A 27,935-nucleotide genomic window follows, 5' to 3' on the forward strand; every position below is an offset into this window, starting at 1 on the left:
TAAGGAGGGGGCATAAACAGGACTGCCCCAGACAAACCTTATAACCAAGAATGACCAGACACAGGTCACAGACACCTACTTAGGCACAGATCATGGAAATGCACCTGAGCAATAAAGTCAATAAGTTGCCGTGAGGCCTCTGTAAGCAATGACATTCATCATTAAACCTCAAGACACATTTCTCACCTCCCAGTTAAATAATGTTTGAGAATGCTAATACAGCCTGCTAATACAAAAAGCCTGACTGAATTTGAAGTGGGACTGCCACAAAGACCAAAGCTCGCCCCTGGATGATAATATATTAAATGAAATTAGTAAAACTTTACTTAATATAATTAAAATTCTGAAGGTTAGATTTAACTTATCTAATTAAATCTAATATACTGGGAAAACACAGCTTACTGTATAAGTAGTCAAGGGCTTTTCAAGATATTGATTCTGAAGTTATTTATTTTTCTATTAGTTTGAAAGTTAAAGTCTATGCTGAAAAGGCATTTTCAGTCTAAACTCCACACGTGAGGCAGACAGTAGGAGAATGTTGAATGTAATTTTGCCCATATAGCAAGGCAGCTCCAGAAGCAATTTACCCTTCTTTCTTCATTCCAGGAAAGTTCTTTCAGTTCATATAATTTGGTTGATATGAATTTGTTGGGTACGCCATCACTCCCCCATCTGAATCATCTTATCTTTCTTAATGCCCTATGAGATTAGAATAAAGGTCACCATGCGGCCCATCAAGAAAAGCACTTCTGCAGTAAAGAGTTATATATTCTATGAACTCTATTTAGGTATGTTGTTCCTGGCTTGGAGAAGAGAGGAAAAAGCTTAATGAGATAACTAGAAATTCTGATGAAGGATCCCTAAATATTTTTGGCTACCTGAGTTAGGGAAGACATGAGTTTCCACATTCCCCAGCAATTTCTACTTTTCAGTGGGAAAAAACTCAGTGATAAAATGGCAAAGTTAAGCAGATTTGGGGGAAATTGATGATAGGGCCAAATGTAGGGACCTGCCCAAATAGAACCGTCCTGCTCAGGAAAGAACTCCTGTGAAGGAATGAATGCACCAATCCCTACCCCTCAGAACTCTTACATTGCCACCTGCCTTAGCCCACATGCTGACTTCTTTTTCAAACTCAGCCTACTCTCACCTGAGTGAATAAAGGCCATGTTGCCCACACAGACCCTGGACTCTACTTCTGTCCATTCTTGTCTTGCAATAACCTCCCATTTTCAGTCTTTAACCTCTCAATTATATGTATACCTACTTTGTTAATATTTTCTAAATATATAAATTTCCTGAATAGTATAAGAGAATTATAGACAATTGATTTAATCAGAGAAATCAGGGAAAGTCTTAATTAGGAAATAATAAGTAAATAGATATTTGTGGAAAGAGAGTAGTTAACTTGGTTGGAGTGTCAGAAAGTTCTGGGCACTGGAACATTAATGATGAAAGGGTCAGTGACAGGAATGTACCTTGGTAAATTTAAGACACTGAAAGTCTATCGTGCCATAGCTCAGAGGACTTGGAGAGATGGAGTCAGACAAGATCCTGCTGGGCTCAGAATACCTTTTGATCTTTATTTTAAGAGAAATGAGGATCAACTGAAATCTTTTAAAAAGAAGACCTGACACAATCACTTCTGTATTGTGGATTGAAAATTTCAAAGACAAGACTAGAAGGAGTTGAAGTGAGTGGAGAGACTGAGAGAAGAGTAAGACAGGGTCTGGGCACAAGGCAGTGGATAAGACCAGAGGAGTGGCAGTAGAGACAGAGTTGGGAGGTTACAGGACTTGGCAATAGATTGGGTAGGAGGGAGGGGAGAGTAAAAGCAGATTGTCAGTGACAGCACCTAGGTTTCTGGCATGCGTGCTGAAATAGTTGTTGTACAAAGTTGGAGGAGGGTTTATTTTAAAAGGTATATGATTTGATTTGTTTTAACCACAGTAAGTTTGAGGGACTTTTGTGGCATACAAATGGAAACATAAAGTCGAGGTAGGATAAACCTATAGAACCCAGAAGAGCTTTCTTTTTTTTTTCTTACAGTTTTTTTGGCTGGGGCTGGATTTGAACCTGCCACCTCTGGTATATGGGGCCGGCGCCCTACCAGAAGAGCATTCTTGACTGAAGATATGAACCTGTAAATCATTAGCAATATAGCTAAAGCATGGATGCCTTGGGCTGGAATGAGATCTCCTAGGATGAAAGTAGAATATGAATAGAAGGTCTTGGATAGTGCCATGATAGTTAGGTAGTGGATAATAAATTCTGCTAAGGAAATAATGTTAGTGTGGTAAGAAACACATGTAGAAATAACAGGAGAACTGCAACACAGAAAAGGGCTAAGGATGTTTCCTGGGGGATCTTGTCAACACATCAAGATTCTACCAAGAGGTCAAGAAAAAAGAAAAGGATCAAAAACTCACCTGTTGATGTGACACCATGGATGTCACTGAGAACCCCAGGCATGGCAGAGAGGAGGAGTGAGAGGCGGCAGGTAGGGCAGGGTGAGAAGGGGAGTGGGTGGGCGCAGAGAGCTGCAGGAACACAGATCTCTCTGCAGGAATTTCCCAGTAGGGGTAGGAGAGAGGTGACTGGAGTGGGATACGGTTTGTTTTGTTTATTAAATGTAGATATTTATTGCATGGTTGGAAGTTAACAGGTACAAGGAGGGAGAATTTGACATATATGAAAGAAAGGGGTCCAGTGTCTGGTAAACTTCCTAAGAAAATAAGAGGATTAGAAACAATCCAAGAAATAGTTATTGGCCTTAAAAAGTAGGGCCAGCCTTTCTGCTGTGCCTAAGAGAATGCTTGTGGTTTATTTACAGATTTAGATGCAGATAAGCATATAGTTTGGCAGACAGATGATTCTCAGATGGAATTCCCAGAGAAGGAATTCTGATCTCAATGCTTGTATTTTTTTCTGTATATAAGAAGTAAGATTCTCCTCTCATGGGGAGGTAGAGATGTTCAGAGTTTTCAGGCTAGAAGCAAAAGTGTGAAAACTTATTGTGGACAATGGAAGGACCAGGCGACTAGAGAAGTTCCTAGGAAACTGGGAAGTGGTAAAATGGCCAGGCAGCATGCACGGCCTCATTGCGTTTGCTGATCCTGAGTGTGTGGCATTATTCTGCCTTGCACTTGGTTTCCCAAGCTGTATTCAGCTCCCTGGGTTCAGGCACAGAGAACAGCAAGCAGAGATTTCAGCCGAGGAGTGAAGGTAGTGGAAGGGCTACTTGTAAATTGCTTTGTAAATTCAGTATAGGGTAGTCTGCTGTAAATTCAGTATAGGGTAGTCCAGCCAAGGTAGTGGAAGGAGTAGGCTTTGGAAAGGGAGGGTGGAAAGATCTGAGAGCCTGGAAGGTGCCCAGGCCAGCCGTGGGAACATTGCTGTCACCCAAGAGATAGCAGAGTTGGGGAAGCAAGGAAGTCTATGAACCCCTCGAAAGAATCTTTCCTAAAAAGAAAAAGATGTGGGGAAGGTGGTAGATGACAAAAATCAGCAAGAGATGAGCATAAGATGGCTGGATTCAATGAACTTCAAAAAAGGAGGAGCTGTGTTTCATTGTTAGCAGGAGGGTGGAGGGAATAACACCTGCAGGAAGTCAGGAAGAAACCCCCAGTCCCTGACTCTGCGGTTCACAGGCAGGAGAGGAAGAAGCCACCAGCTGCTGCAGGAGAGGGCTGCGAGAAAGCCAGGTCCTCGGGGACAGCCAGGTCACAGGTATGGCTGGTAAATCTGGGTGTTCACACAACTGTGGTTGGAGAGAACACAGTTGCATTGTGGGATCTGGACATCGGCGAAGCTCTCTATAACATGGAGCTCCAAACTGCCACTGCTTCATTTCATTTAATGTGTGAGAGCTGCTTGGAAGCAGACTTCACTTTGACTGCCCTAGATGAATGCTTTAGTGGAGAGAAAAGGTTGTGGATATTTGACCACACTGTTAATTAATTGCTGTGGGGGAGGCTGTTCAATTCTTATCCCCGCCATGAGTCAAATGAATAGTTAGGGAATGCTGCAGAAGACAGAATGGATTCTTTTCTCATGTACAAGAAGGGCAATTCCAATACGAAGGCGGAAGAAAAATTAGTACAACTCATCAGCTTAACCTTGATTGACAAGATGCTCTCTGATCACACGCAGCAGCGTTGCTTTAGGGTAGAGCTCTCCTGACTTGGCTCGGCTGGTACTGAAATGCAGTTCCCTGACAAGTGTGTTTGTCAGGCGTATCTGCAGAGTTACTCTGTATGCTCAGTTGCAGCCTCTGTCATTCTCTTCCATGCTCATTTAACATGATGGAGTTGTTTGGCAAATCCTTCACGTGGTGGGAGGACGGGAGGAGGGGGAACGTCCTCTGGATCATAAAATAAAAAATACTGGTCTGTCTCTCTCTCAGACACACACACACACACACAACTCTTCTCCTCACCTGCCTTGATCATCGTGATTATTTGTAGTAAAGGAAATGAATGGGTGGGTGATGTAATCCTGCACGTCTGTTGATTAGTTGCTCAGTGCACCATGGAAAAAGGCTTGTGGTATGATTGTCTGGTTTGACTTGAATTCTCGATTAGGAAGAAGGAAAAAAAAAAAACACTTTGTCAAGTTCTTTAACCTGTATCTCCTAGAATTTCATCAGGTCTTAATGAATAAGAGTTCAGATGCATCGTCCCACCGTAGTGATCAGTCCTGGACAGAAGCACCTACCATCTGTAGTGCCACATACACTGTGAGGAGCATTTGGGGGTTCATTTGTTTTTTCCCCTCCATGTACCAGCATGATATTTTTCCCTCTCATGTTTCAGAGCATATAACTGCAATTTTGGAAGGCAGCATGATCAGTCCAAGATCACACAGTAGATTGGTAGCAGCAGAGCCCAAATTCACGGCCAGGTGCTCCATTCTTACCAGAACTCCCTGAAGCAGCTCTGTCCAACACATCTACAAACTCCTAGTGAAATTTAAAAATTTCTAAGAGCTACAGTGAAAAAGTAAAAACAAACAAGTGATATTAATTTTGATAACTAAATATTCTAGATATATCTAACCCAATAGGTCTATAATATTATTGTTTCAACATATGATCCCTATTTTACAATTATTTATTATTGAGATAGAATACGTTCTTCAACATATGATCCCTATTTTACAATTATTTATTATTGAGATAGAATACATTCTTCTTTTAAGTACTAAGATTTTAGAATTCAGTGAGTCTGTTACATTTAGTAGCACATGCATTTCAAGTGCTCCACCGTTTTAAGGAGCTAGCCCTGCCATACAGAGCAGCTCAGCTCTAGGCTGTATAGAAACAGAGCTCTTTATCACAGGATTTTCTGAGTTTTTTGCAGGTTTCGTTTGAGATAGTAGAAAGACGCCTTCCTGTGCATGCCATTATTCTTCGTAATACAATGTATAAAGAGTTGGTAGTGATCTTCCTCTCACGCCGTTGTCATGTGTGGTAGCCTTCTCTTAAAGGTGCGAATGAGGCACACGGGCTCTCATTCTCACATTAAGTCTCCACAAAAAGTTTGGAATCCTCACTTTAAGATACCTAGAATAAATGAGAAGCGACTGACCATGGCCAAGGTTAAGATAAGTGTGGGTTTGAGTCCCTTCACTATCTCTTTTCACTTGTCAATTATTCAGTCTCTCCAGATATTTCTTTTTATGTGTCTTATAGTTTTATAGCCTTATTGTACCTAGGCTGCCTTTGAAGGATTGCTGGACAAAACCAGATTATTCACTGAATATAATACTTGAGAAGTAGGAAGTGATTAATTTGTTTATGAAGTGATTATTGTACAGTATGTTCAAATTCCATAGTTACTACCAAAGACTGGTATGAGCAGAGTCCCTAAACAGAAAAGCAGACTACCCTATACTGAATTTAGAAAGCAATTTACAAGTAACATGTATCTGGTTTTGGACAGAGAGGTGATTTAAATCACTTAAATTTTATTTGACCATTCTTAATGTCAAACTCAGTTACTTCACATTTACTGAAATCGATTTTGAAGACCCTTAGGTAGTGATCATCTCTGAATTTCTATAGTACTTACCTTGAGGTGTTTAATTTGATGAATAGAAAGAGAGGAGATATAAGTTTTTATACCATTATTCCATGTACTTGTTGTGAGAATCTATGTAATTTTTATACTTTTAATTTTTTTATCCAAATAAAAGGCATTTGAGGTTTGTATAAATGATGTAACAGTAGGTCTTTATGTACGCTAAGGGTAGTTTTTATTCTGTATTCCTCCTTTTTTAAAAAAAGTCCTCTTATAAATTAATGTCATCGAAAATATTTGGTTCAGCAGCTCGGGGTGGTAGATTTCAATATCTCAGCCTTGTATGTGTCCAGCACCAGGGCCGTAACAAACTATGCCTGCTCTGTTTATGAGAGCTAATAAAGAGCAGTCGACCATGGTGATATTACCAGACAAGATCATTGAAGTCACACATTAATGTCTGCCCATGTTGTTTTTAAAATTGAACAAACAGGTGGTTATTTGTCATTGATGTAAGGAATGGACAAGTCACTTCATATCCATAATTTGCCTTCATTCTCAATCACTGGCCTGTGGAAGATTTAAGAGTCTTTCCACTTTGTTTGCCCTCGGAAATAACCTTATTTTTGTCTATTCATTTCTGTGCAGAGGTTACTACATAATAATTGTGCCTTTGAAGAAATCTCGTGGGAAATTTATCAAGCCATGGGAGAGTCCAGATGAAATGGAATTAGATGAGGTAATTCTGGTTTCGTTGGTTGTGTCTTTCATTAGTTATTAAACTTATGAAATATCCTCCTTCTCCCTTTGGAGGCCTTTCCGCATTTAATCCAGGTGCTGGCTTCTTCACGGCTGGCTGGTTGGATGGTTCAGTGCTATGGGCATGCTAACTTCTAGAGATCCTGACAAAGATCCTTTTGCTTTAATTAAAAAACATTAAACTGCAATAAAGCTTAAAACCTGTCTAATCTTTGTTGGCCTTAATATTTTGTCCCTTTCCCCTTGTAAAACATGATGCAGATGTGTGCAAGGTAAAGCAAATTATCAGCAAGGACTTAATCACCATTGAAATAAATTCCAAAGTCTACTTCATTAGTGTGACGGCTGCTAAGGCTGTTACAAACACTGCATTGCATTTTCTAGCAGAGTCTGTTTGACCTACTATGTGATCTGACCCAGTTTCTCCAAAGAATTCTGTTGATTAGCAAATGTTTGCCTTATTCCGTACTCTGTAGGTTTTCAGAATCAGAAGTGAATTTAGTACAGGGGAAAACAAAACCAATCAAAACATTTGAGCCACGTAAGAAATAAAGAACAAAACCCAGAAAATGTGAAATAGTGTCATCTTAATTTTCAGAATCTTACAACAGGAGATGCATTTTAATTGATATTCTTTGTAAGAAGAACTTTTTTGAAAATGATTATGTAATAAGAAGAATGAGACATAATTATTACATGCTTCTATTTAGATAAGAAAACTATGATCCAGCAGTGTTAAGCTAGATCCCCAGAGGGCCAAAACAAGTTAATGGCGCTCATTCCAATTTTAAAATACAGGAAGACTTTGTTATTTCACCATGACGCTGTTTTAAATCAGTTCATAAGGCAAATAACCAGGTCCTCGTTTGGGGAAAGAAGACATTTTTATTTATTGGGCTTATTTACACCATAGACCAGGGGTCCTCATACTTTTTAAACAGGGGACCAGTTCATTGTCCCTCAGACCATTGGAGAGCTGGACTGCGGGCCCCAGGATGAGTTGGCTGCTAAACAGGACAGGCAAAAACACTTGATGGGCCAGATAAATGTCCTCGGTGGGCCACATGTGGCCCAGAGGCCGTAGTTTGAGGAAGCCTGCTCATAGACCACATCTCATACTACAGCCTGTTATTTTTAGGTATTTTCTTTTCCTCAAATTGGTACAAATAAATTAAAAAGAACAAATCCCCTAACTACATTATGGAAAGATGGTATATATTTTATATCCTGTCCACACAAAGGAGACTGTGCTATAACAGAAAAACAAAAGAGGATGTCAGCTTTCTTTGGCAGATAGATACAAGTCATCTCTAGATTAGGGATCCATTATCATTTACTTCTTTTGTGTGGATTAAGTTTGATCAAGGTCAGAAGAGGAGATGAGTTCAAGATTAGCCCTAGGCTGTTGCGTCACTATTTAATGATGAGGTGACCATTAGAAGGGTGTGAAATGAAACAGCATTTCAATGATGTTGTCAAGTAATTTAAGTATATTATCAATTTAATTTTTTCTTCTGATAATAAGTGAACAAAATCATTATTCCATGATATTGGGAGAAATAGTAACCCTTCATTGGAAGATACAAAATGATCAGCTGGTCTTTTATGAACATTTTGAAGGAAGACATGATTTTATTCGCAACTGACTAATCAGTTAATCCTGAGATAGTCTCACTGTTTTAATCATTTCTCTGCTCAATCAGAGAATTGTCACCATTCCATTTTAATTGGAACTGAGTTTAAAATGCAAAAGCAACTTGCATGTGTACAATCATCCTACCTATTTAAAAAAAAAAGTTTTCAAGGCGTTGAGATCTATGCCAAAATGACATCAAATACTTTTAAATAATAAGTTTTCCTTAGAAGTAAAACCATTTGGTGGTAATAGGAAGTGCTCCCTTTTACAGCCAGATTTTAACCTCCAAAACACTAATGGATTAAAGTATAGGGCTATATGACTTTAAATTTCCTTGCAATTAAATTCTATGGGTCTGTGCTGCTGATTTCCATAACAAAGGGTCATTTTAATCATGCAAGTTGTGGTGCATTAATCTGTATAATAGTTTGATAAAGAACATTTTATTAATTCAAAATTTTTGGGTCGGGATGGGTTGTTTCCCACTTTTCTTACTGATATAATTGAGACCACATTGTAGAATTAATGGTGGAAGAAATAAGATATGCATTGACTGGAAAAATGAAAATTATTTCTGATAAAGAACTAAAGCCCTTGATGTATCTTCTGGAATTACCTTCCCTACATCTGGTAACTATTGTGGAGGGGGAACAAATGCAAGTAGGCTATGGCCTCACTTTATGCTTACACATCCAGTTTCTGATCCCTATAGACAGGTTTTTCTTTCTACCATGGATAATAGGAGCATTGTAGTAATTTTATCTATGGCTTGGTACTGCCAGGTTTGACAAAGCATGTTCCTCTCTTAAATGTATTTGACCGAGTAATTTTCAGAAAGGCCTATAATTCAAATTGTTGGAACCCTGTCATCAAATAGAATGGTGGCCTAAGGGGATTTCCACATGTATGCCTCAAATCTAGGCCCATAAAAAATTGAAAGTGTCTTTCTAAACAGAGTTACTCACAGAATTATCCTCTGAGCTCATTTATCCCTTGTCTGGGGATGCTCTCCGCATGATAAATTTATAAACTGGAACTCCCGTTGTCAAGGTCAGACTGGGCAGAGCAGACATTAATAGTCAAAATGAATTTGGGGCAGAATGACTCCCAAAATGTTAGTTATATTTAATTCAGAGCTGGCCATATAATATATCATAAGCTTTTCACTGCATTTTACTTCAAAGGATTGCTGTAAAATAATGTAGTCATTTGTGGTTATAACTTCAGCATCCTAGCTAACTTTGGTGTCATCTGAGCTCACTCAAACCATTTAAAATATAACACAGGAAGCATCCTACAGAGATTAGAGCAACCGAAAGAGGCAGGGTGATATTCCAGGTTTGACCTTAATGAATGACCGCATTAGATCTAAGGGGCACCAAAAAGTTCAAACATTTTATTCTAAAGTCCTTGCTCTAAGTCTTCTAAAGAAACCCTAGCAAAAGGTGCCGTTGGAATGACAGTGACATGGATGAGTTGTGACTGTTGACTACATTTGAAATCTGAATAAAACCAAGATGGAGTTTGATCAGTGAGGCAGAAGAAGGGACACAGTCACAGAAACAAATGATGGTAAATGTTTTTGATGAACCAGCCTCAAAAAGCTGTTTGACTCATCTCTGGACATTTTTCCTTCTTAAAGGAATGGGCTGCTATCATTTACCACATCTCCATAATGACCTATGGAATGGCTTTCCAAGCATAATATTGCATTAAATATCTAGCATCAGATTTATTTAAATTAGCATGTTAAAATAATCCAGGAAGAAGAAACAACACATTTATCTGTGTTAATAACAGTGGATACACAAAAATTACGTTTAAATACAGACTAAGTAAAACAATTTATCAGAGCTTAAAGATCACATGTATGTTTTATTAAGTAAAATATAGTTTCAAAAAGCTCTTATGTGTAGTTTCATTTAATTTCAATAATGGAGTCTGATACACATATATTGTGACTTTCTGTTGTGTCTCAGTTTCCTCATTTATAAAATGGGGATGATCTCAACCTATCTTACACGGTTATTTGACGAGTAAATTCTCTAATTCTTGTTTAGGCTCCCTAGAACAGCGTCTGCTACCTAGTAAGTGCTTATAAATGGTAACAATTATCATCATGATCATCATCATGATGATTATTATAAATAAAACTCCATTTGACAACAGGATTAAAAGATAATGCAGTTTCTGACCTTGCTTTTTTACTGGCTATTTGGTGCATCATGGATTAGCATACTCGAATTTATTATCGAATGGTCCAAATTTGCTAAACAAGTGATGCCCAATTTACTGTGGTTTGCATAAAACGGCCTACATTTCATATCATTTTAATTGCATCAATAAATTTGAATTTTCAGAGAGTTTTAAACCATTATAAATTAAATATCATTTAATAACATGAGTACAAATTATCCATTGAACTAAAAGACTGTTTTTTACATTTTTAGCATGTAATTTTGAACAGCTGAGCATATTTATAACTCTGCATATTAGGGACTGTAGTACACTAATAGATCCCAACAGAAGGATTCCGTGTTTGTCATTTACATAGTCCGTAGCCATTATGATCACTGGAGCCTGGCCAGGGTCTCCTTTAACTAAGCTGAGTTTACTACTTTGGTTTTTACTATATCATTTCTATTTACAAAAAACTAAAGGTAGCAAATACATTTGCTTCCCTGTTTCCCTAAGTAACCTGAATCTGTTTATCAACGTAAAAACAAGGTTCATTCCCTTTTCTAATTTGACCTCTGTCTTTTCTACACAGACAACAAAACTTAAAATCAAAATTCTTTCCAACAAGCTATTAAAAATTTGTGCTTACGTCAAAGGGTGTCACAGACTGATATAGACCTTTCCCTGTTAAGCTGTGAGATTACTAGAATTGAATGGGAGAAGACAAAAATAACTTTGATGTCATTTTGAAATCCATGTTCATAATATACCATTAATATGATCTTCTAATAAAAGACTCAATACAGAACAATAAATTATCCATAAATAAATTCTGGTAGGTTTTTGTGAAGTACATTAAGGATCTGTGGATACATGCACATGTTTGCTTTGTTTAGTGTTATATTAAAATTAATTTCTATCTGCACTACTGACTGCCTGTATCATCTGGCAAGAGATTCAAACTCCCCAGAGAGCTAAATTCTAGAAAAAGTTGGCTCCATGATAAATTGTGAAGAATTGTACCCTACTTGGTTAACCAAGGAGCCCAGTCAAGCCAGAAATCGTTAAATAAGTAACAATGCCTATTTAATATATATGTAAATCTAAAATCATTCACTAGATTCCACTTCTGCTGATTTGATGGAATTTGCAACCTATGAATTAATTTATTACTAAAAATAATTTAAAATGGTACCAACCTCTCCTAAAATTTGGTCATATTTAAAGATTTAGGTAGCTTTATCTGAAAAGCTAAATAATAAATCCCCTGCAAAGGCAGGGCTTATATGAATCAAGCTGACTTTCCTTAGACAAGTTATGATACACTATTGCCCTTTGAGAGGATTTCATTAGCGTAGGGAATGAAATGAGCTACCAATAAAGGATCTAATTGCCTGATGTTTATAGCCTTGGCCTTGCATTTAGCAGTCTTTTCTACACAGATATTAGAACAAATAAAATCAAAATTATTTCCAAGAAACTGTTAAAATTATGTGCTTACATCAAAAGGCATCATAGACTGATATGGACCTTTCCCTACTAAACTATGAGATTACTAGCATTTAATGGGAGAAGACAAAATTAACATTTTTTACAGGAAGACAAGCATTTGAAAGATGGAGAGAATACAGATTTAGGGATGCTGAGATGCCACTGAAAGGTGGAGACATTGTGTCTGGGTTGTTCCCAGTTCTGAATTAATTTCTCTCATTAAACAGTCAGTAAGTTGGCGCATGTTGTTGTTTACAGCTCTCTTCTGTTTCCCACCTTTTTCCTCCAGCTGCTAAAGGAGATATCTAGGAAACGCAGAAGCATCCGTTATGGGAGAGAAGTTGAATTAAAGCCATATATTGCCGCTCACTTTGATGTCCTTCCCACTGAGTTCACCCTGGGAGATGACAAGCATTATGGTGGATTTACGAACAAGCAACTCCAAAGTGGTCAAGAATATGTCTTCTTTGTGTTAGCCGTGATGGAACACGCAGAGTCTGTAAGTTAGTTATGATGGCGTCTGTTTCCCATTGTGTGCTTACACATTTGCAGTAGAATATGATTATTTGAGGATTTGTAGGTGTATTCATTCTAATCGTTTCTCATGAGCTGTTGTTACCATAAATGTAGGCTGCCTTCTCTTTGAACATTGTGGAATGTACAGCTTGACTTTGCATTAAAAACAAGAAAGACCATGTCTCAAGTGCCAGATTGCAGGACCATGGTTCTTGAGACCTTTCAATGTAACACAAATAACATAGTGTGAGAACCATCACTGATTACTACTCTCTCTCCTTTTCCTTGTCCTTCTAAAATAACTACTCTCCAAAGAAAAAAAAAAAGAAAAGATGTCCTCATGTAGATGTTAGTGTACACCCTTACAGTAGGAACTAACAAGCTAAGTCATCCAACAGTGTATTTCCAGGTAGTTGAAAATACTGATTTGGTGAGGGGATAGATGATGTTTATTCTCCTATAACTTGCCAATTGAGACCACAGTACCCAGATTCTCAGGGAGTCTGTCTAATAAGAGAGAAAAACAGCAGCTGCTTTAATTAAAGGATTTTATGAGTGATTTTATCAGTGAACAGCCAAAAAAGTTGGAAAATAATTCAATGAAAGGGAGAATTTCTAAGGTACTTTAAATAGTGAGTTGTCTTTTTTTATGTAATTCATCTTGGCTTGTATGTCGTTTCATGCTTCAGTTGCTTTGAGTGCTTAAAAAAATAGGAGAGAAATTTTAGATAGGAGGGGGGCATGGATTTTTCAGTGACAGTTCATATTAACATTTAATATCTATACTGTAAACTGTATCTTTCTAATCAGAGCCTAAATGTGACAGGTGTGGCACCTCAGGTGAGCCAGTCACTTGCTGCATTTAAGAAGCCCGTGATGTATCAAAGGTTTCTCCACATCAGGTGTTGGCATGTACAGTGGGGCCTCTCTCTCTTCAAGGCACTGAAGGAATTCCCCCTTGGAAAATCAAAATACAAAGGCAGCCGCTCTGCCTGGTTTACCTTTGTGTTCAGAATGTCATTAGAAAACAAAGTGATGGTCTTCCTGGAATTTTAATGTAAGGATACACTTTCTCTTTCTAGTTGAAAGTTTTAAGGCAGAACATCAAGGGAATGGAATGTTAGAAAATCATCTTTTTTCCTTTTTTCACAAAAATTACTTTGAGTTATTTGAGAGGAACTTTCTTTTAATAGCTCTAGGAACGCTTCAGAAAGCACATTCAGAGCATTGAGGTGGATCAGAGAATTCAGCAAAGAGAAATCTCATCTGATCACACAGACTGATAGAGCCGCTTATGCACTCTGGTTTCTAATGTGTCTCAAACAGTTCCACTCGTGTTTAAAGGCAGCACCCTTGTTGAAGAGTCTGTCCCTTCCTTCAGTTTGTCATCTCACTGTTTCATTAAGAATTAAGATGTTTTTTTCCTAATAAGTTATCTGAATATCTCTTTAACATCTTTCTCAACACTACTCTCACAGTGAGAGCCTTTCCTTTAGGTTTCCCATGTTCTTAGGCCAGCATTTACTGTATAAAGGGAGTTGTATCCAGCCGGGATAATATTTGCAGAGCTATAGTCTTTTGTAAGCCTCTCATTTCTATGACTATTTGTGAATGATGTGTGTAACCACTCTTAAGAGTGAACCGGCAATTTTACGAGAGAAAATACTTCTCTTTCTCACCCAAAGACACAAGCTTTCCCCCAGTCCATTACCTCATAGTAAGAATATCAGACAACTGGTTTAAAGTGCTCTAAAGTTTAATCTCCTCTGTTCCTCTCAAACACTGAACAAATTCTACTTTCCATGAGGCTGGTGTCATTTTATGGCTTTGTTTTCTTTTCATTTTCTTGTCTCTTGTTGCTTGATTTGGGTTAGAAATCTATGTGCTTTGGGAAAACCCTTGCTTAGATTTCCATCTTGATTAACCAAGATTATGATCTCGAAGGCTCTTGGTACAGAATTTCAAAGCAGAGTTTTGCTTATTTTCACTACCAGAAAAATTGGGCATGACCTACCAAATGGAAGGGGAAAAATACAGAGCAAAGTAATCACAAAGAATCATGTTTCTTAGATGATGGTCTCTTTGCCAAGTACTTTGTGTCAGTCCTCATAACATATACATTCTTTCTTAAAGAAAAAAAAAAAGGCTGTTTCTGTGAAGGTTGGAAGTACATCTTGACTTTTTGATGTTATTTTGATGCCCAAGAAAATATGGGAATCTATTCATTCTCTTCCCTGGGCATAGTGAACATAGTAGGAAGAACAGTCTACAAGTATTCAAAGGAGCATGTGTTTTCCTGCTTGACTCTGAAACTTGTATTTGAATTTGGAAAGTATATCTTGAGCTACGTTTTCAAAGGTTCAGATTAAAAAAGTTAAATACATTCACTGATTATGAATAAATAGCATGTGTACTCATTTTAATAAGTTCAGCCATTTGAAAAGATGAGCATTTATTTTATTCAACAAAGATTTGCTGAGAACTCAGTAAGTGCAAAGTTCTGTGCTCACTGCTTTAAACATACCAATACACTAGTATATAAATGCCTAATATAGGAATTTATAGTTTCATTAAATAAAATGAAACATATGCAAAAATTAAAAACAAATAGAGTTTGGTGAGTGTCATTAGAAAAGGAATAAAGAACTAAATACAGTTTAAAATTTATTATTTGTGCCTATATCTTTTGGAAAGACCGATTACCACCAGGGTAAGAAGAGATGGCTTCAATGGAGGCAGTCTTAAAAAAGTAGAGAATTTGATGTTGTAGGACTTGAAAGGGAGTTAAGGAGCAAGAATAGAGCATTTAGGGAGTAGTAGCAAAAAGCTCATTGCAATGGAGTATGTTGTATGTGGTAAGGAGGTTAAAAGCAAAATTTGGGGTTTCCTTAAGAACCATACTAAGATGTCTTACGTTTTATTTGGGAATCACCAAAGAGTCTCTTGAAGGTTTTACAAATGAGATAATAATTTGTGGAGCAGTGGAGACTATAGAGGAAGGAAGAAACTCTTGTTATGGTCAGGAGAGCATGGAGAAGGTCCTGGGGGGGGAAATAGTTTATATGGGATAAGATAAAGAGCAGATGGACCTGAGGGTCATCAATAAAGTAAAATCAGTATTTATATTTCATACTTATTTCCATTAGGTAAAACCAGTATCCATTCCAAGATACTGGAGGATGAGAGAATTTGGGAAGTTAATTGGAAAGGATAGGGTATCTGGGAAGACCAGAAATAATGTATGCAATTCTTAATGTAATCATACATGTAGGAATCTCTAGATTTTGGAAATGAAAATCTGGGACATAGTAGAGTTTCTGACCTTAGAAATATTAATGAGGATGTAATCTGCATAGACAAATAGTTAAAATTGGGGACAACCTCATCAGATAAGGGAAAAAAAAGAGAAACTAATATAAAATAAAGAATGGTTCATAGGATGGAATCAGTGGCAATTAACTCAGCAGGGTACTAGCAGTTGGAAAAATTAAGAAGAATCAATTGAGTTCAGAATTAGAGCCAGAGAGAGGAGTTTCAAAGAAGGCTTGATCCCTGTAGCAAATATGGAAAAGATGTCTATAGAAGTAAGGAATAAATAAAGACAATTAGACTTGGCAAATGAAGCAATGAGACCAATAAAGTGTAGGAATGAGAAAAGATGAGAAGTGAGCGGTAGGAGACACAGAGCAGCCAGTGGATATGAACTGGTCTCGAGTGGAGTTGGAAAGTAAAATACAGGACCTTACGCAGGAAGGAGAGTCAAGAGAATATTTTTCTAAGATAGGCTAAAATAGGGTGGAACAAAGTAGGATATTGCAGAAGCAAAATTCACAGATGTTTAGTCCATTCCTTCACTGTAGCTTTAAAAAGTACATTTATTATCAATCATCCATTGGAAATAAGCAAACCAATCTCTGAGCACTAACATAATAATAATATAATATAATATATTAATATATGTTAGCATATAAGTACATATAAGTAATATAATTAAGAACTGCTAAGTTCTAAACATTTTACATTTTAAATGTCATATTATCAATTCCATACATTTTACATCTATAATTTAAACATTGGAATTCTCATTTAAAACTGAGAACTGTACTTGCTCATTGTTTGGCCTCTGTTTCCTGAGTAGCGCACAGTAGTACTAAACAGTACGAAGAACTACCAACATAATTTAACATTTAATTCAATATTGACTGATGTTGCTCTATGCGTATTTACTCTGGTCTCCTTAACTGGGTGATAATGCTTGAAGGCTGGTACTCTGAATGTTTCTCTTGATTTTTGTGTAACACCTAACACACTGGCACTATGTAAATGTTCATTTTGTGTCTGGTTAATTACTGCTGTTTATACTTCATAAGATCATTTTATAGACTGTATTAGAGCAAAATGAAAAAGTATCTATGAAGTAACTGACGCCATCAAAATGATTTTATTACAAGAGTTTTCCTTTTATAAGGAGACATTTTCCAAAACTCCTTTTATTTTTTTCCCCTCCCTTCCCTTCTCTTTTGCTAATATTGCTTCACACATATATCACAGGCTCTGTTATGTCCTGGAGTTTTTTTGCTTCTTATAATGCTGAAGATATATTCTCAAAAGCCTGTACTTTATAACTAAAACAGATTCTGCTTTTCCTCAGAAGATGTATGCGACCAGCCCCTACTCCGACCCCGTGGTGTCGATGGACCTGGACCCTCAGCCAATCACAGATGAAGAGGAAGGCTTGATCTGGGTTGTAGGTCCAGTCCTCGCAGTCGTCTTTATCATCTGCATTGTAATTGCTATCCTTCTTTATAAAAGGTAGGTTTCCCCAGTATTTCTATTGCCGTTTTTCAGGATACCTTATTTTAGAAGACTTGATCATTGATCATTGTTCTACACTCATTACATGGTTGACCTTAGAAGAAATACTTCAGTGCAGCCCCAATAATTGATAGAAAAGTGTTTCCATTAGAGTTGGATGGAAATGTTGAGACTGCACCATTCAGGTATTGTTCAGTGGGTAGCATTGACTTCTGTTGTCCGGCATGCATGGGTCCTATCTGCAGCTGCTCTATGCAGGTGAACATTTTTTTGACATTTGAGATATTGGGACAGCAAAGAACTCCATGAACATTTTTATTTTATTGTTTGTAATGATTAATTGCTTGATTTTAACGTGTTTTTGAAATTACAATTTAGCACATTTATATGCATATAGTATGTCTAATTTCCACAAGTGCAAAAATATTTCCCTGTAGCTATTACTTAAAAATTAGCAGATGCAGCTAAAATTTAATGATTAAAGAAAGAAAAAAGTAAGAGAGAGAGAGGCATGGAGAATAAATTTTCTCCCGCTCTTCTGTTTTTCTTCCAACTTTTATGCCTCATCTTCACTAGTGAATTCTCCTAGACGTCCAAGAAGGGATGTGAAGGTATCATTTTCCTTTTTAAAGAAAAATAACTTGAGTCCTTATATTTCTAAGTATCAATCGATTAGTGTCTTTGACTAAACTTGGGATGTAAGTAATTCATATTTACACATTTTTTAATTTATTTTCCACTCTTCAATTCTATTTCTGCCTCTGTTAGGTATAACAAGCAAGATTTTCCCTCTTCCCATCACTGCCTCATCAGTTGAATACAGGACATTAGTAACTTTGTCCCTCAATCTTTTCTGACTTAAAAATGGAATTATAATACTGTAAATAAATAATATTATAAAAATTATATAATACGGGGCCAGGCGCATTGGCTCACACCTTTAATCCTAGCACTTTAGGAGGCTGAGGCAGGTGGATTGCCTTAGCTCAGGACCTGGAGACCAGCCTGATCCAGAGCAAGATCCCATCTCTAAAAATAGCCTAGTGCTTAGGTGGGCGTCTGTGGTTCCAGCTACTCAGAGGTTGAGGCAAGAGGACCACTTGAGCCCAAGAGTTTGAGGTTGCTATGAGCTATGATGCCATGACTCTCTATCAAAAGTGACAAAGTGAGACTCTGTCTCAAAAAAAAAAAAATTTATATAATATACTCTTAAACATTTAGAATAACTGAATTTAAAAGTCTTTCCTTTTTCACCAGTTTTTATTTTTTTCAATACAAATTTTATTTTCACAACATTAATCTGTTCTTATATTTTTGTAGTATGTCATGTTAGTAATGCTATTACTAGGAAGATAATCTCTTCTCTCTACTACAAGATAGCTTCTCTTTCCCTATAACCTTGACCTTCAGAATCAAAAAAGAATATCTTCATTCTTATTCTTTCATACATACTTAGTCTGATAATCTTACTTTCATTAACCATTTTTTCTGCCCATAAAGCTCCCTTTGGGGAGTTCATATTAATTATTCCTACCCATCATTTCTCGTTTTCTCGCATTCCTAGAATAGTTATCCCCACACCCAATAATGTCTTGATTAAAAACACTTTACTTTGAAAAACTTTTTCTTAAAAGGCTCTATTTCATTCTATTCCAGCATGAAGAGAGATTGAGAAAATAAAGGGCAAATGAAAGAAGTTCATAACCATAACCCATTAAATTGCCTGTTCTATTTTAGAGTTAGAAAGAATGAAAGAAATATCCATCATTGTTTTTTTCCTGATCACTGCCATTATTCAATTATCCATGCTATAAAATAGCTGAAAAAGCAAGTGATTGAAGACCAAAATCTCCTCGTAGTTGATAGTTTGAATCTTCCATCCCAATCCATATCTTATTAGTGTGTATCTTAAGGAATCCATCATATGTTATTGCCTCTCTCTGTTAAAAAGTAAGGGCAGGAAGCATGAGGTCCCCACAAGCCCCAGGTTAGTCATAGATCCTGTTTTTGTCCAACTGGGTACCGTTGGCTGTTTATGTGCTGCTCCTATTACCGGAAAAGAATGCAATAATAAGAAAGCAAAAGCAGAATTTTAATTATTTCCTGGGAAATATTTATTTAAGCAGTCACATTCTACTGTGGGAGTCAGATCAAAAAACAAGTGTTTGTGGATAGGGGCATTCTAGACCAAATGTGATGATTTGATGTGGACAAAATGCATGCCTTAAAGTTGTGTCTCACTTGGATACACCTAGGTTCGTTAAGTCCTACACATAACAGAGATGTGTATAGTATTTGTGAATCAGTTATGTAAATGTGAAGAAATAGCGTTATAGCCTGATCATTCTTAAAAATTTAAAATTAAGTTTCCTTTTCTTTGTCTGCACATGTTTTACAAAATCAGCTCAGTTACAATTTTTCTTAATCCTCCAAAAAGAGGCATTGTAGCTTGTGGTTTTATGACTCTGTTAAAATGGAGTTGCATTTTAGTGTGTGCATATGCAAGCGTCATCTAATGCAATTGTTGGGAAACGCACACATCCTCGAATGCTAAGTATATTTAGCTAACCATCTGAAGGCCCATGAAGCAGTTCTGAAATAGAAATGCTTGCTTCAGCAGTAAAGAATATTCCTGACTTGAAAGTCAAGTAGACCCAACAATGTCCTTCTTGATTATCATGAGGCCATTCAAGAGAAAATCTTCTGTACCCAATGAATAGTGTCTTTTATAGCTTGGCTTCAGAGCAAAGTTAATTATATAATAAATACTTAATTCCCTCTTTCTAGATGCCTTTCACTTTACACACAGGTCATTGGTAATGACTCAGAATCAAAAGTATCATCATCATCATTATTATTAAAATGTTTCACTTCCTATATGCAAATAATGCTTTGAGAGGGAAATGAGTATAAAATATTGTTGACTTGCATTGTCTTGATAATCTGTTTTACCATATACACCTGTTTAGAAGATGCATTAGAAGTAGGTCTGTAGCTAGGAATAGTTCTAGCATATAAAGAAATATATTTTAACCAGCTCTCTGAGGAGACTTTGAGACTTATTCCTATTAATTACTAATGTGGAAATAGCACACTCTTATCTGGCATTCTGTTCATCTGACTTTGCTTTTTATCTAGGTATAATTCATACACCTATAATACATTGATAATTAATAACAAAAAAAAATCACTGAGGCTTTGTATGGGCCTTTCTGAACCATCAGAAAATTAAGATATGTTTGGTAGATCTTTACTATTGTAGATTTTCTTGTGCTGGGACTTTTTTTCATACTCCATATGTGATATGGGCCATGAAGTAAAAAAAAAAAAAAAAAAAAAATTACAGAGATAAGATGGTAACAAGGTCCAGACAAATGCTGGAATAGGTGTTGGGAAATTTGAGTTTGAGTCCCAGCTCTGGGATTATCTGGGCCTAGATTTCCCCATTTGTAAAGTCAGTGCGTAGTATCAAAAATTAAACCTTTTTAATAATAGTGTTCCATAATCTGAGAACAGTGCAAACTGAGTAATAGAACTGGTAATGTTCATCCATCTATGCCTGCCAAAAGGAATCCATAAAGCAATTGAAAGTTTGTAGATATTCTATGTATCATTATATATGTAGAGCTTTTTGAATATTATGCTAGAACTGTTTAAGAATTATTTATACAGAAAATAAATATTTTGAAATATTAACCGGACTCTACAGAAAAGCCTGTTAAGGTGAATGAGAAGTGTTTGTTATGCACTATGGAAAAAAAGTGTGGACTAGGGGGTTGGAGAAGTCTAAGGCACATGTTAGGCAAAATTAACATCCTTGAATGGTAATAGTCTAGCTTGAACACATACTGTGGAGAGAGTGAAGACTTGGCTTCCTCATCCCAAGATGTTCATGTACAGAGCCCACAGGTAGATGGGATTAAAATATAGACTCACTTTTCTAGCTTTTCCAAACTCCAGCATTGACTCTCAACAGATTTTGCTTCTTTAGTCTTCTCCCTCTGCTCTCTTTATTTTTTTTTAATCAACACTATGTGTATTTACACACTCTCATAAAAGAAAGAAACGCAGTATAGAATATTTTAAGATGCTGGGATGAAATATACAGCCACACCCACCATCCCGGACAATGCTGACTGATTCTGCTTCCAGCCTTCGAGCCGCCCCTCCCTAAGTCTGGGGTCTCTCCACCTCCTGTCTCCCCCCTTTGACTTGACTAGCTCCGACTCATCCTTTGGATGCATGCTAAGATACTACCTGCTAAATCAAGCCTTTCCCGTTGCCTCCTCCTTCTTCTCCTCTCTAGTGGTTCAGGTGCCTCAGGGTCTCCTTTTTCTGTGCTCTTAAGATACTTCCACTTGTCTAATATAGAACCTGCTGCATTACTCTGATTGCCCATTTTCTTGACTAACTGTCCCCACTAAATTCTAGGTTAGGGAATCTGTCTTATTCCTCACTCTACCCCTGTGTCTAGTACAGTGCGTGGCACAGAGCAATATTGAACAATTGAATCCATACAAGTCAAAATAGTATTAAACTCAATTCTCTTCACAAGTTTACTCCATCAATCAATATCACAGTTTTATCTTATCTGGTAAGAGTTGTTATAATAAAGTCGTTGGCCTATAATTTAATATTTTACCAGTTCTGAAGGCATTCAAACTTAGATCTTTGCAACAAATAGGTGCCCATGTGTATGGCAAGGCTGACCTTTCTGTAGAACTGTGCATTTGCTCATGTGCAGCCTTCTGATGCATAAAAACTGATGGTTCAGTAAGTGATTCTCTTCCATACAGAGGCATAGATTTGGCTACAGCTGGTTCCCTAATAAAGTTGTTGATTTAAACAAATGAGTAAATTTGAAACACACATGTATCTGACCTACTAGGTGAATCACTTTAAAGTTGAGAATATGGGCTCGGCGCCTGTGGCTCAAGCGGCTAAGGCGCCAGCCACATACACCTAAGGTGGTGGGTTCGAATCCCCAGCCCAGGCCCGCCAAACAACAATGATGGCTGCAACCAAAAAATGGCCAGGCGTTGTGGCGGGTGCCTGTAGTCCCAGCTACTTGGGAGGCTGAGGCAGGAGACTCGCTTGAGCCCAGGAGTTGGAGGTTGCTGTGAGCGTGATGCCATAGCACTCTACCCAGGGGGATAGCTTGAGGCTCCATCTCAAAAAAAAAAAAAAAAAAAAAAAGAATATGAAGAAATATCCAGTGTGTTTGATGTCATTTTCATCATTCACTTTTGTATGTGTGTGTTTGTACATCTTAAATGTGGGGATTTTTATTTTTTTTTAAAGGGATGGACTGATTTATCTTACAGTGCCAGATACTCTAGCATCATGGGAATATAGTCCAGTGACATTAAGACAGACTTAGTGTCTTTATTTTGGCAACGGGGAATTCACTTTAAAAACATTCCAATTTGCCTTAAAGTGAAGATTGTTCAGATTAATTATTTCTTCAAAAAGGTTATGCTCTCTGCAAAAATAATGTGGTTTTTAAACAATCAACATATTATCACAGGAGAAAGGATCTATGAGCATGAGCTAGATGTGTTTTGTTCACAGAGACCAGCACCTCTATGAGTAGGAAAATACCCCATCAATGGCTGGTAATAAAGTATTTTTCTGGATTATCCTAGCTATTTACATGGTTCTGGCTCTGTAGATTTATAATGATGAATATTATATTTTCCAAAACTGAAATACAGGGCAGCACCGGTGGCTCAAGGAGTAAGGTGCCGGCCCCATATGCCAAAGGTGGTGGGCTCAAACCCAGCCCTGGCCAAAAAAAAAAAAAAAAAAAAAAAATGCATTTGATCCTTTATTGGAAAAAAGATGAATGGTTGCCTTACTTGTCAAGAGATATTTGAAGAAATTATTTATGTCACTTTAGTACCTCATGGTATAGCGTTCAATTGTGCAAATTTCTGTGCAGTTCAATCCAATTTGCAGATATCTTGTACCATTAAAGGAAAAACATACCTCTTCAATGAAGACTTTTTATTTTAAATGGATGAATTTCTTTTGTGGAATGACATTGTATTCCCATTAAGTACGTTAGTACTTTTCTCATGGCTTGTTTTGTAAAAATGAAATGACAGCCATCAAGTTCGTGTGCAACTATTTTAAATTGCACACAAACTTGATGGCTACCTTATATATCGCTATTATCAAACACTTCCTGGGGTAAAATTAATTGCGGTGGCACATTGTAGGTGATGGCTAAAAGTGAATGTGGCACGAACACACACACACACACATTTTTTACTGCATGGTGTAACCTTATGTCTTTCATTTACTTCCTGAGCAGAGGCCTTTAAATATTTTGATGCTCTGTCATTTCCTAATGTGTGTCAGTTACGTGTCCTTGCTTGTGAGCGTATTTCTTAAAACTTGGTTGTCATGGTTACTCTTGTTACCATTGGCCAACTAACATTTAGCCTTTCTTTTTCCCTTTTGCTGCATTAAAATGGAGCAGTAAACCTGACAGGTGAGGAAGAGAGAACACACCTCTTTAATGCTCAGTAAGAAAAAAATAAGAAACTGGTAGACTTTGGAGCTATTGAAGAGGTGAGGGTGGGGGCTGGATACACATGATAAAAATACTGGCAAGAGGAAGATGGATGAAGCCGACATGCATACGAAAGTTTTGATACTATTAGACAGTGATTCTGGGGGAAATAAAAAGAAATATTTTGTCTCCATCAGAAACAAAAAAAAAAAGAAAAGAAAAGAAAACATTCCTTTTATCATCAAATTTCCAAGTTAGTAAAACCAGTCTCTGAGTTGTGTTTGTGGTCAAGAAGAAATGAGCATCTGTATGTGTTAATGTGTTTAGAGAGCAGAAGTGTGAGGTGTCCCATAACCCCTTCTGTTTTGTTTTGTTTGTTTTTAGTAAAGAGTAGTCTTCAAGTTTAGTCACGATTGCCTCGTGATACAGGAAGGAATACGGACATTTTCACACCCTGCAAATATTGATGGCAATGCTTCAGGAAAATACCTCATTCAGAATTGTTAACTGTGTCTTCCAGCCTCGAATAATAATGGCAGTGATAATAATAGCTAGAATATGTACTGTGTGATCTTGAAGGATTAGTACGTCTTCTCGTTTACTAACTCACAGATGCACATAGTCACATATTTGCTTATCACATATAAATATATTTACACATATGTATAAGGACTTGATTAAAAGTAAACTAATCTCAGAGATCACCTGCCTTCCTCACGACATTGTCTCACGAGTGGTTCTCAGTGCTTCTCACTGAGTAGCCTCTCTCCCAGCAGCGATAGTATCAGCATCACCTGGAAACCTTATAGAAATACAAATTCTTGGGCCCCACCTCAGACCTACCAGGGAATCAGGGTTGGTCCGGCAGCTTATGTTTTAACAGACCTTCCCAGGAGATTCTGATGCTTGCAAGTTTGAGAACTGCTACCACATTTCTCTAAAATCCCTTGGCATCAGTCAGCAAGCCACCTGCTCAGTGATAAGAATCCTGAAACCTCTGTGAGGGTGTCTTTTGTGTTATGTGGACAGTTCTGGTTGCTATTAACCCAGCAGAAGACAACGTACAAAATTTTTTGAATTTTTTTTTTTTTTTAGGGCAAAAGACAAAACACTTTGAATCCACCTAATATCCTCAGAGGTCTACCTTCCCTTATATCACTTCCACATTTCACAGAAGACGGAGCCAGGCCAAACTTACCCATCATCTTCTCATCCTCCACTATTTTATAAACGATGAGAAGGTCTGTGGTTGCCAGACCCCAATAGTGACAGAGTAGGGATTACATGATTAATGTTCTCAGAATCAGAACTGTGCAACATTGGAAGTGACTTCTTTGACTACTTAACATCTTTCTTTCCAACACCTGTGCCCATATGTCCGAATCTCTTTGTTCCAAGACCATACATATGATCTTCCACACTACCTCTCTTTGTTCTTGCTTTCCTCCAACCCTAAATGAAAGCCAGGTGAAAGAAGTGAAAATAAAACACTCTGTAGACCACAGAGGAACATTTTGATTGTACAATTCCCATATCCCTAATAACCAGGTGCTTTTATACTATTAGAAGTTTCTGCCAGGTCTGAAATGTCACGTGATCTTCCATTTCCTTTCCGCCCAAGTAACTCCTGCACATGGCAAATACATCTCACTGCAAGAAAAAAAACTTGTACTGTATAAGGGTTTCATGATCTTAAATAGAAAAAATGTCATGTCACAAGGCAAAATTTAGAATTTGTTTCTAGTCCTTATTCATTGCACTCTTGTAATTAAAAATGAGGATGACCTCTGAAAACTTAGCAGGAAAATGTTACTACTTATATTCATGTTGGGCCTGACTTAGGCCATTATGTCTTTTAATATTTTAGGTCAGTTGCTCCAATTTTTGGAAGTTCTTTACCATTATTACCAATGATGACCAACTCTTCATCTTCCAGATCTTTCTTAGGCTTTTTTTTTTTTTTGTACATTAAAAAAGAATTATTCTAACACAAGAATGTTTAAAAATAATGTGATAAGAATGTAGACAGGCCAGAATTATCCATGGTGCAATCATTAAACAAATCTAAGCAAAGCCAATTTAAACAGCTAGTTTTCTACCTGGTTATGATTTGGGAGTCTGGGGCCTTAGAGGTCACTTCATGTGAACTAACAGGGAAGGGGAAATTAGGTTTTAAATATCAGCATACCCTTCCCAGTTCATTTCCATTTTGAATTTTCATGTTAATCCTATGCCCTGGATTTTCTGAGACTCCTATGTCTTGGTAACAAGATGTGATTTCCAGCTTCCCCATTACCGGAGAAATTGGCAACGTTTCTGTAGACAGAGTTCTTTTTTATTGCTCCGGCTTTGTGTCACTCAGCCCAGCCTCAGGGAAAAAGAAGATAAGGAGGTTTCTCCACAGTACCTCCAAGACTGAAGTAGTTTTCTTGCCCAGATAGTTGTAATTCTGCTTTTCTATCTGGTTAGGATTTGAGCCTTTCTATCTGGTTAGTAGAGCCACCTAAGAAAGGAGAAAAATGCAGGCACTAGTCATCAGGACTGCCACATCAGTAAAGAAACTCATCGCTCCCAACTTACGCACAAGGACCAAAACGTAAGGTGAGCCACCAGAATTATTGGAAGCTAGAAGACCAACCATGTGTTTCATGCAGGATGGATTGACTTGAAATGTCACATTTAGAGACATTTCATTAACCTATTTGCATTTTGGATCTTCAGCAAGTGAAATGAATCTCAGTGTGATGAGGCAAATACCCATAGCATGAAGTTAGCGGCTGTCTGCTCTGAACTGGTTCTCATCTCCTTCTTTCCCATGGTCTTCTGAGCCCCACTCTTTATTCTTCCTCATGTCTTTCCCACCAGCCCTCCATCTCTTCCTTTCCTTTCCTTTGTATTCCTGTTCTATTCCATATGACTGGAGCTGCCAGGACCTTTGGCACGTCTCAAAGTCACTGCTCACCTCTGACTGGTGGTATGGCTTGGCAGTACATTCTGTCCGAAGGCTACAGCTGACAATTTAAATAGGATAGAAAGAGGGAATCCCAAGAGGGGTTAATCCAAGGTACTGGAAAGCAAGGTGTCTAATAGGACTCACCCAAGAAAATTTATTCCATTAGCGATGTTTTGCCAAAGGCATTGCACTTGAGCAAATCAAGTACACTTCCCCTTTGCATCAATCTTCCCTTCATCCCCTGGTTAATTTTAGTTTATACAGTTGAGCAGAAATGGGAAGAAAAGCTATTTAACAGGAGCCTTCTGGCTAACCATAGAACAACCTGGGTGGCATTGAATGAGCGCCCATTGCCACAGCAACACTAACGAGCAATATACCACAGTCATATCAAACAGAGAAGCGGAGCGTTCTAAACACAGCGCCCTTTCCCCCAAATAAAAATGCCTTTGCTTTGAGCAGGGGTGAGAAGCAAGAATTATGACTCCAACATAGAGATTGCTAGAATTATATCTGGGGGAAAAAAGCACCATTTGAAAACAGCTTCCATGGGTTTAATGAGTTTTAAACTGAATTCAAGAAGGAAGAAGATAGATTGTTACCCCTCAGTGATGATTTGGGTTTGAAAAAAAAATAGATGACTCTTACGTACAAATCTGACATTTCTTCTTAGAAATTTTTAAAAATTACTTTAAGATAGCTTAAAAAAGGGGGGCTTAATAAAGCTAGTGGGTAGCTTTTAAAACAGATAAGCTGCGTTGTGTGAAGAATTGCGTTTATAACAGAAGGCACTGTTAACAGCACTGTGTGTGTTTATCGGGAGTGTTGATCTACCCACTAGGTGAAATTACTTTTTCTCTGACCTTTCTATGATTAATTTTCATTAATAAAATATTAATCACAGCTTAACACTGTAAACAGCCAGCACTATTTTTTCCTTCAAACTCATAAGAGAAAGGGGATGTTGGTTTTGTGTGGTCCCAATTCTCCTTGTAGGTGTTAGGATAACTTGACATCTTAGAAATGTACTTATGGTGCACATATTTACCT

The 27,935-nt window shown here is 37.4% G+C and overlaps 1 protein-coding gene across 15 annotated transcripts in view; it reads left to right on the forward strand.

The window, feature by feature from the left end:
- Nucleotides 1-27,935, forward strand: part of PTPRD (protein tyrosine phosphatase, receptor type D) — a 2,156,277-nt gene that overhangs the window by 2,002,407 nt on the left and 125,935 nt on the right. For 11 of the 15 annotated variants that reach the window (XM_023508432.1, XM_012813956.2, XM_023508450.1 and 8 more), the window contains 3 exons: nt 6,669-6,759; nt 12,374-12,583; nt 17,252-17,412. In XM_023508432.1, the coding sequence (XP_023364200.1) occupies nt 6,669-6,759; nt 12,374-12,583; nt 17,252-17,412 (462 nt within the window). The remainder of the gene's footprint in view (nt 1-6,668; nt 6,760-12,373; nt 12,584-17,251; nt 17,413-27,935) is intronic. The other 4 variants (XM_023508444.1, XM_023508446.1, XM_023508468.1 and 1 more) reach the window with 1 other exon arrangement.

Source organism: Otolemur garnettii, unplaced genomic scaffold (assembly GCF_000181295.1).
Source record: "Otolemur garnettii isolate 467f Iridium unplaced genomic scaffold, OtoGar3 scaffold00006, whole genome shotgun sequence".
NCBI classification, from domain to species: Eukaryota; Metazoa; Chordata; class Mammalia; order Primates; family Galagidae; genus Otolemur; species Otolemur garnettii.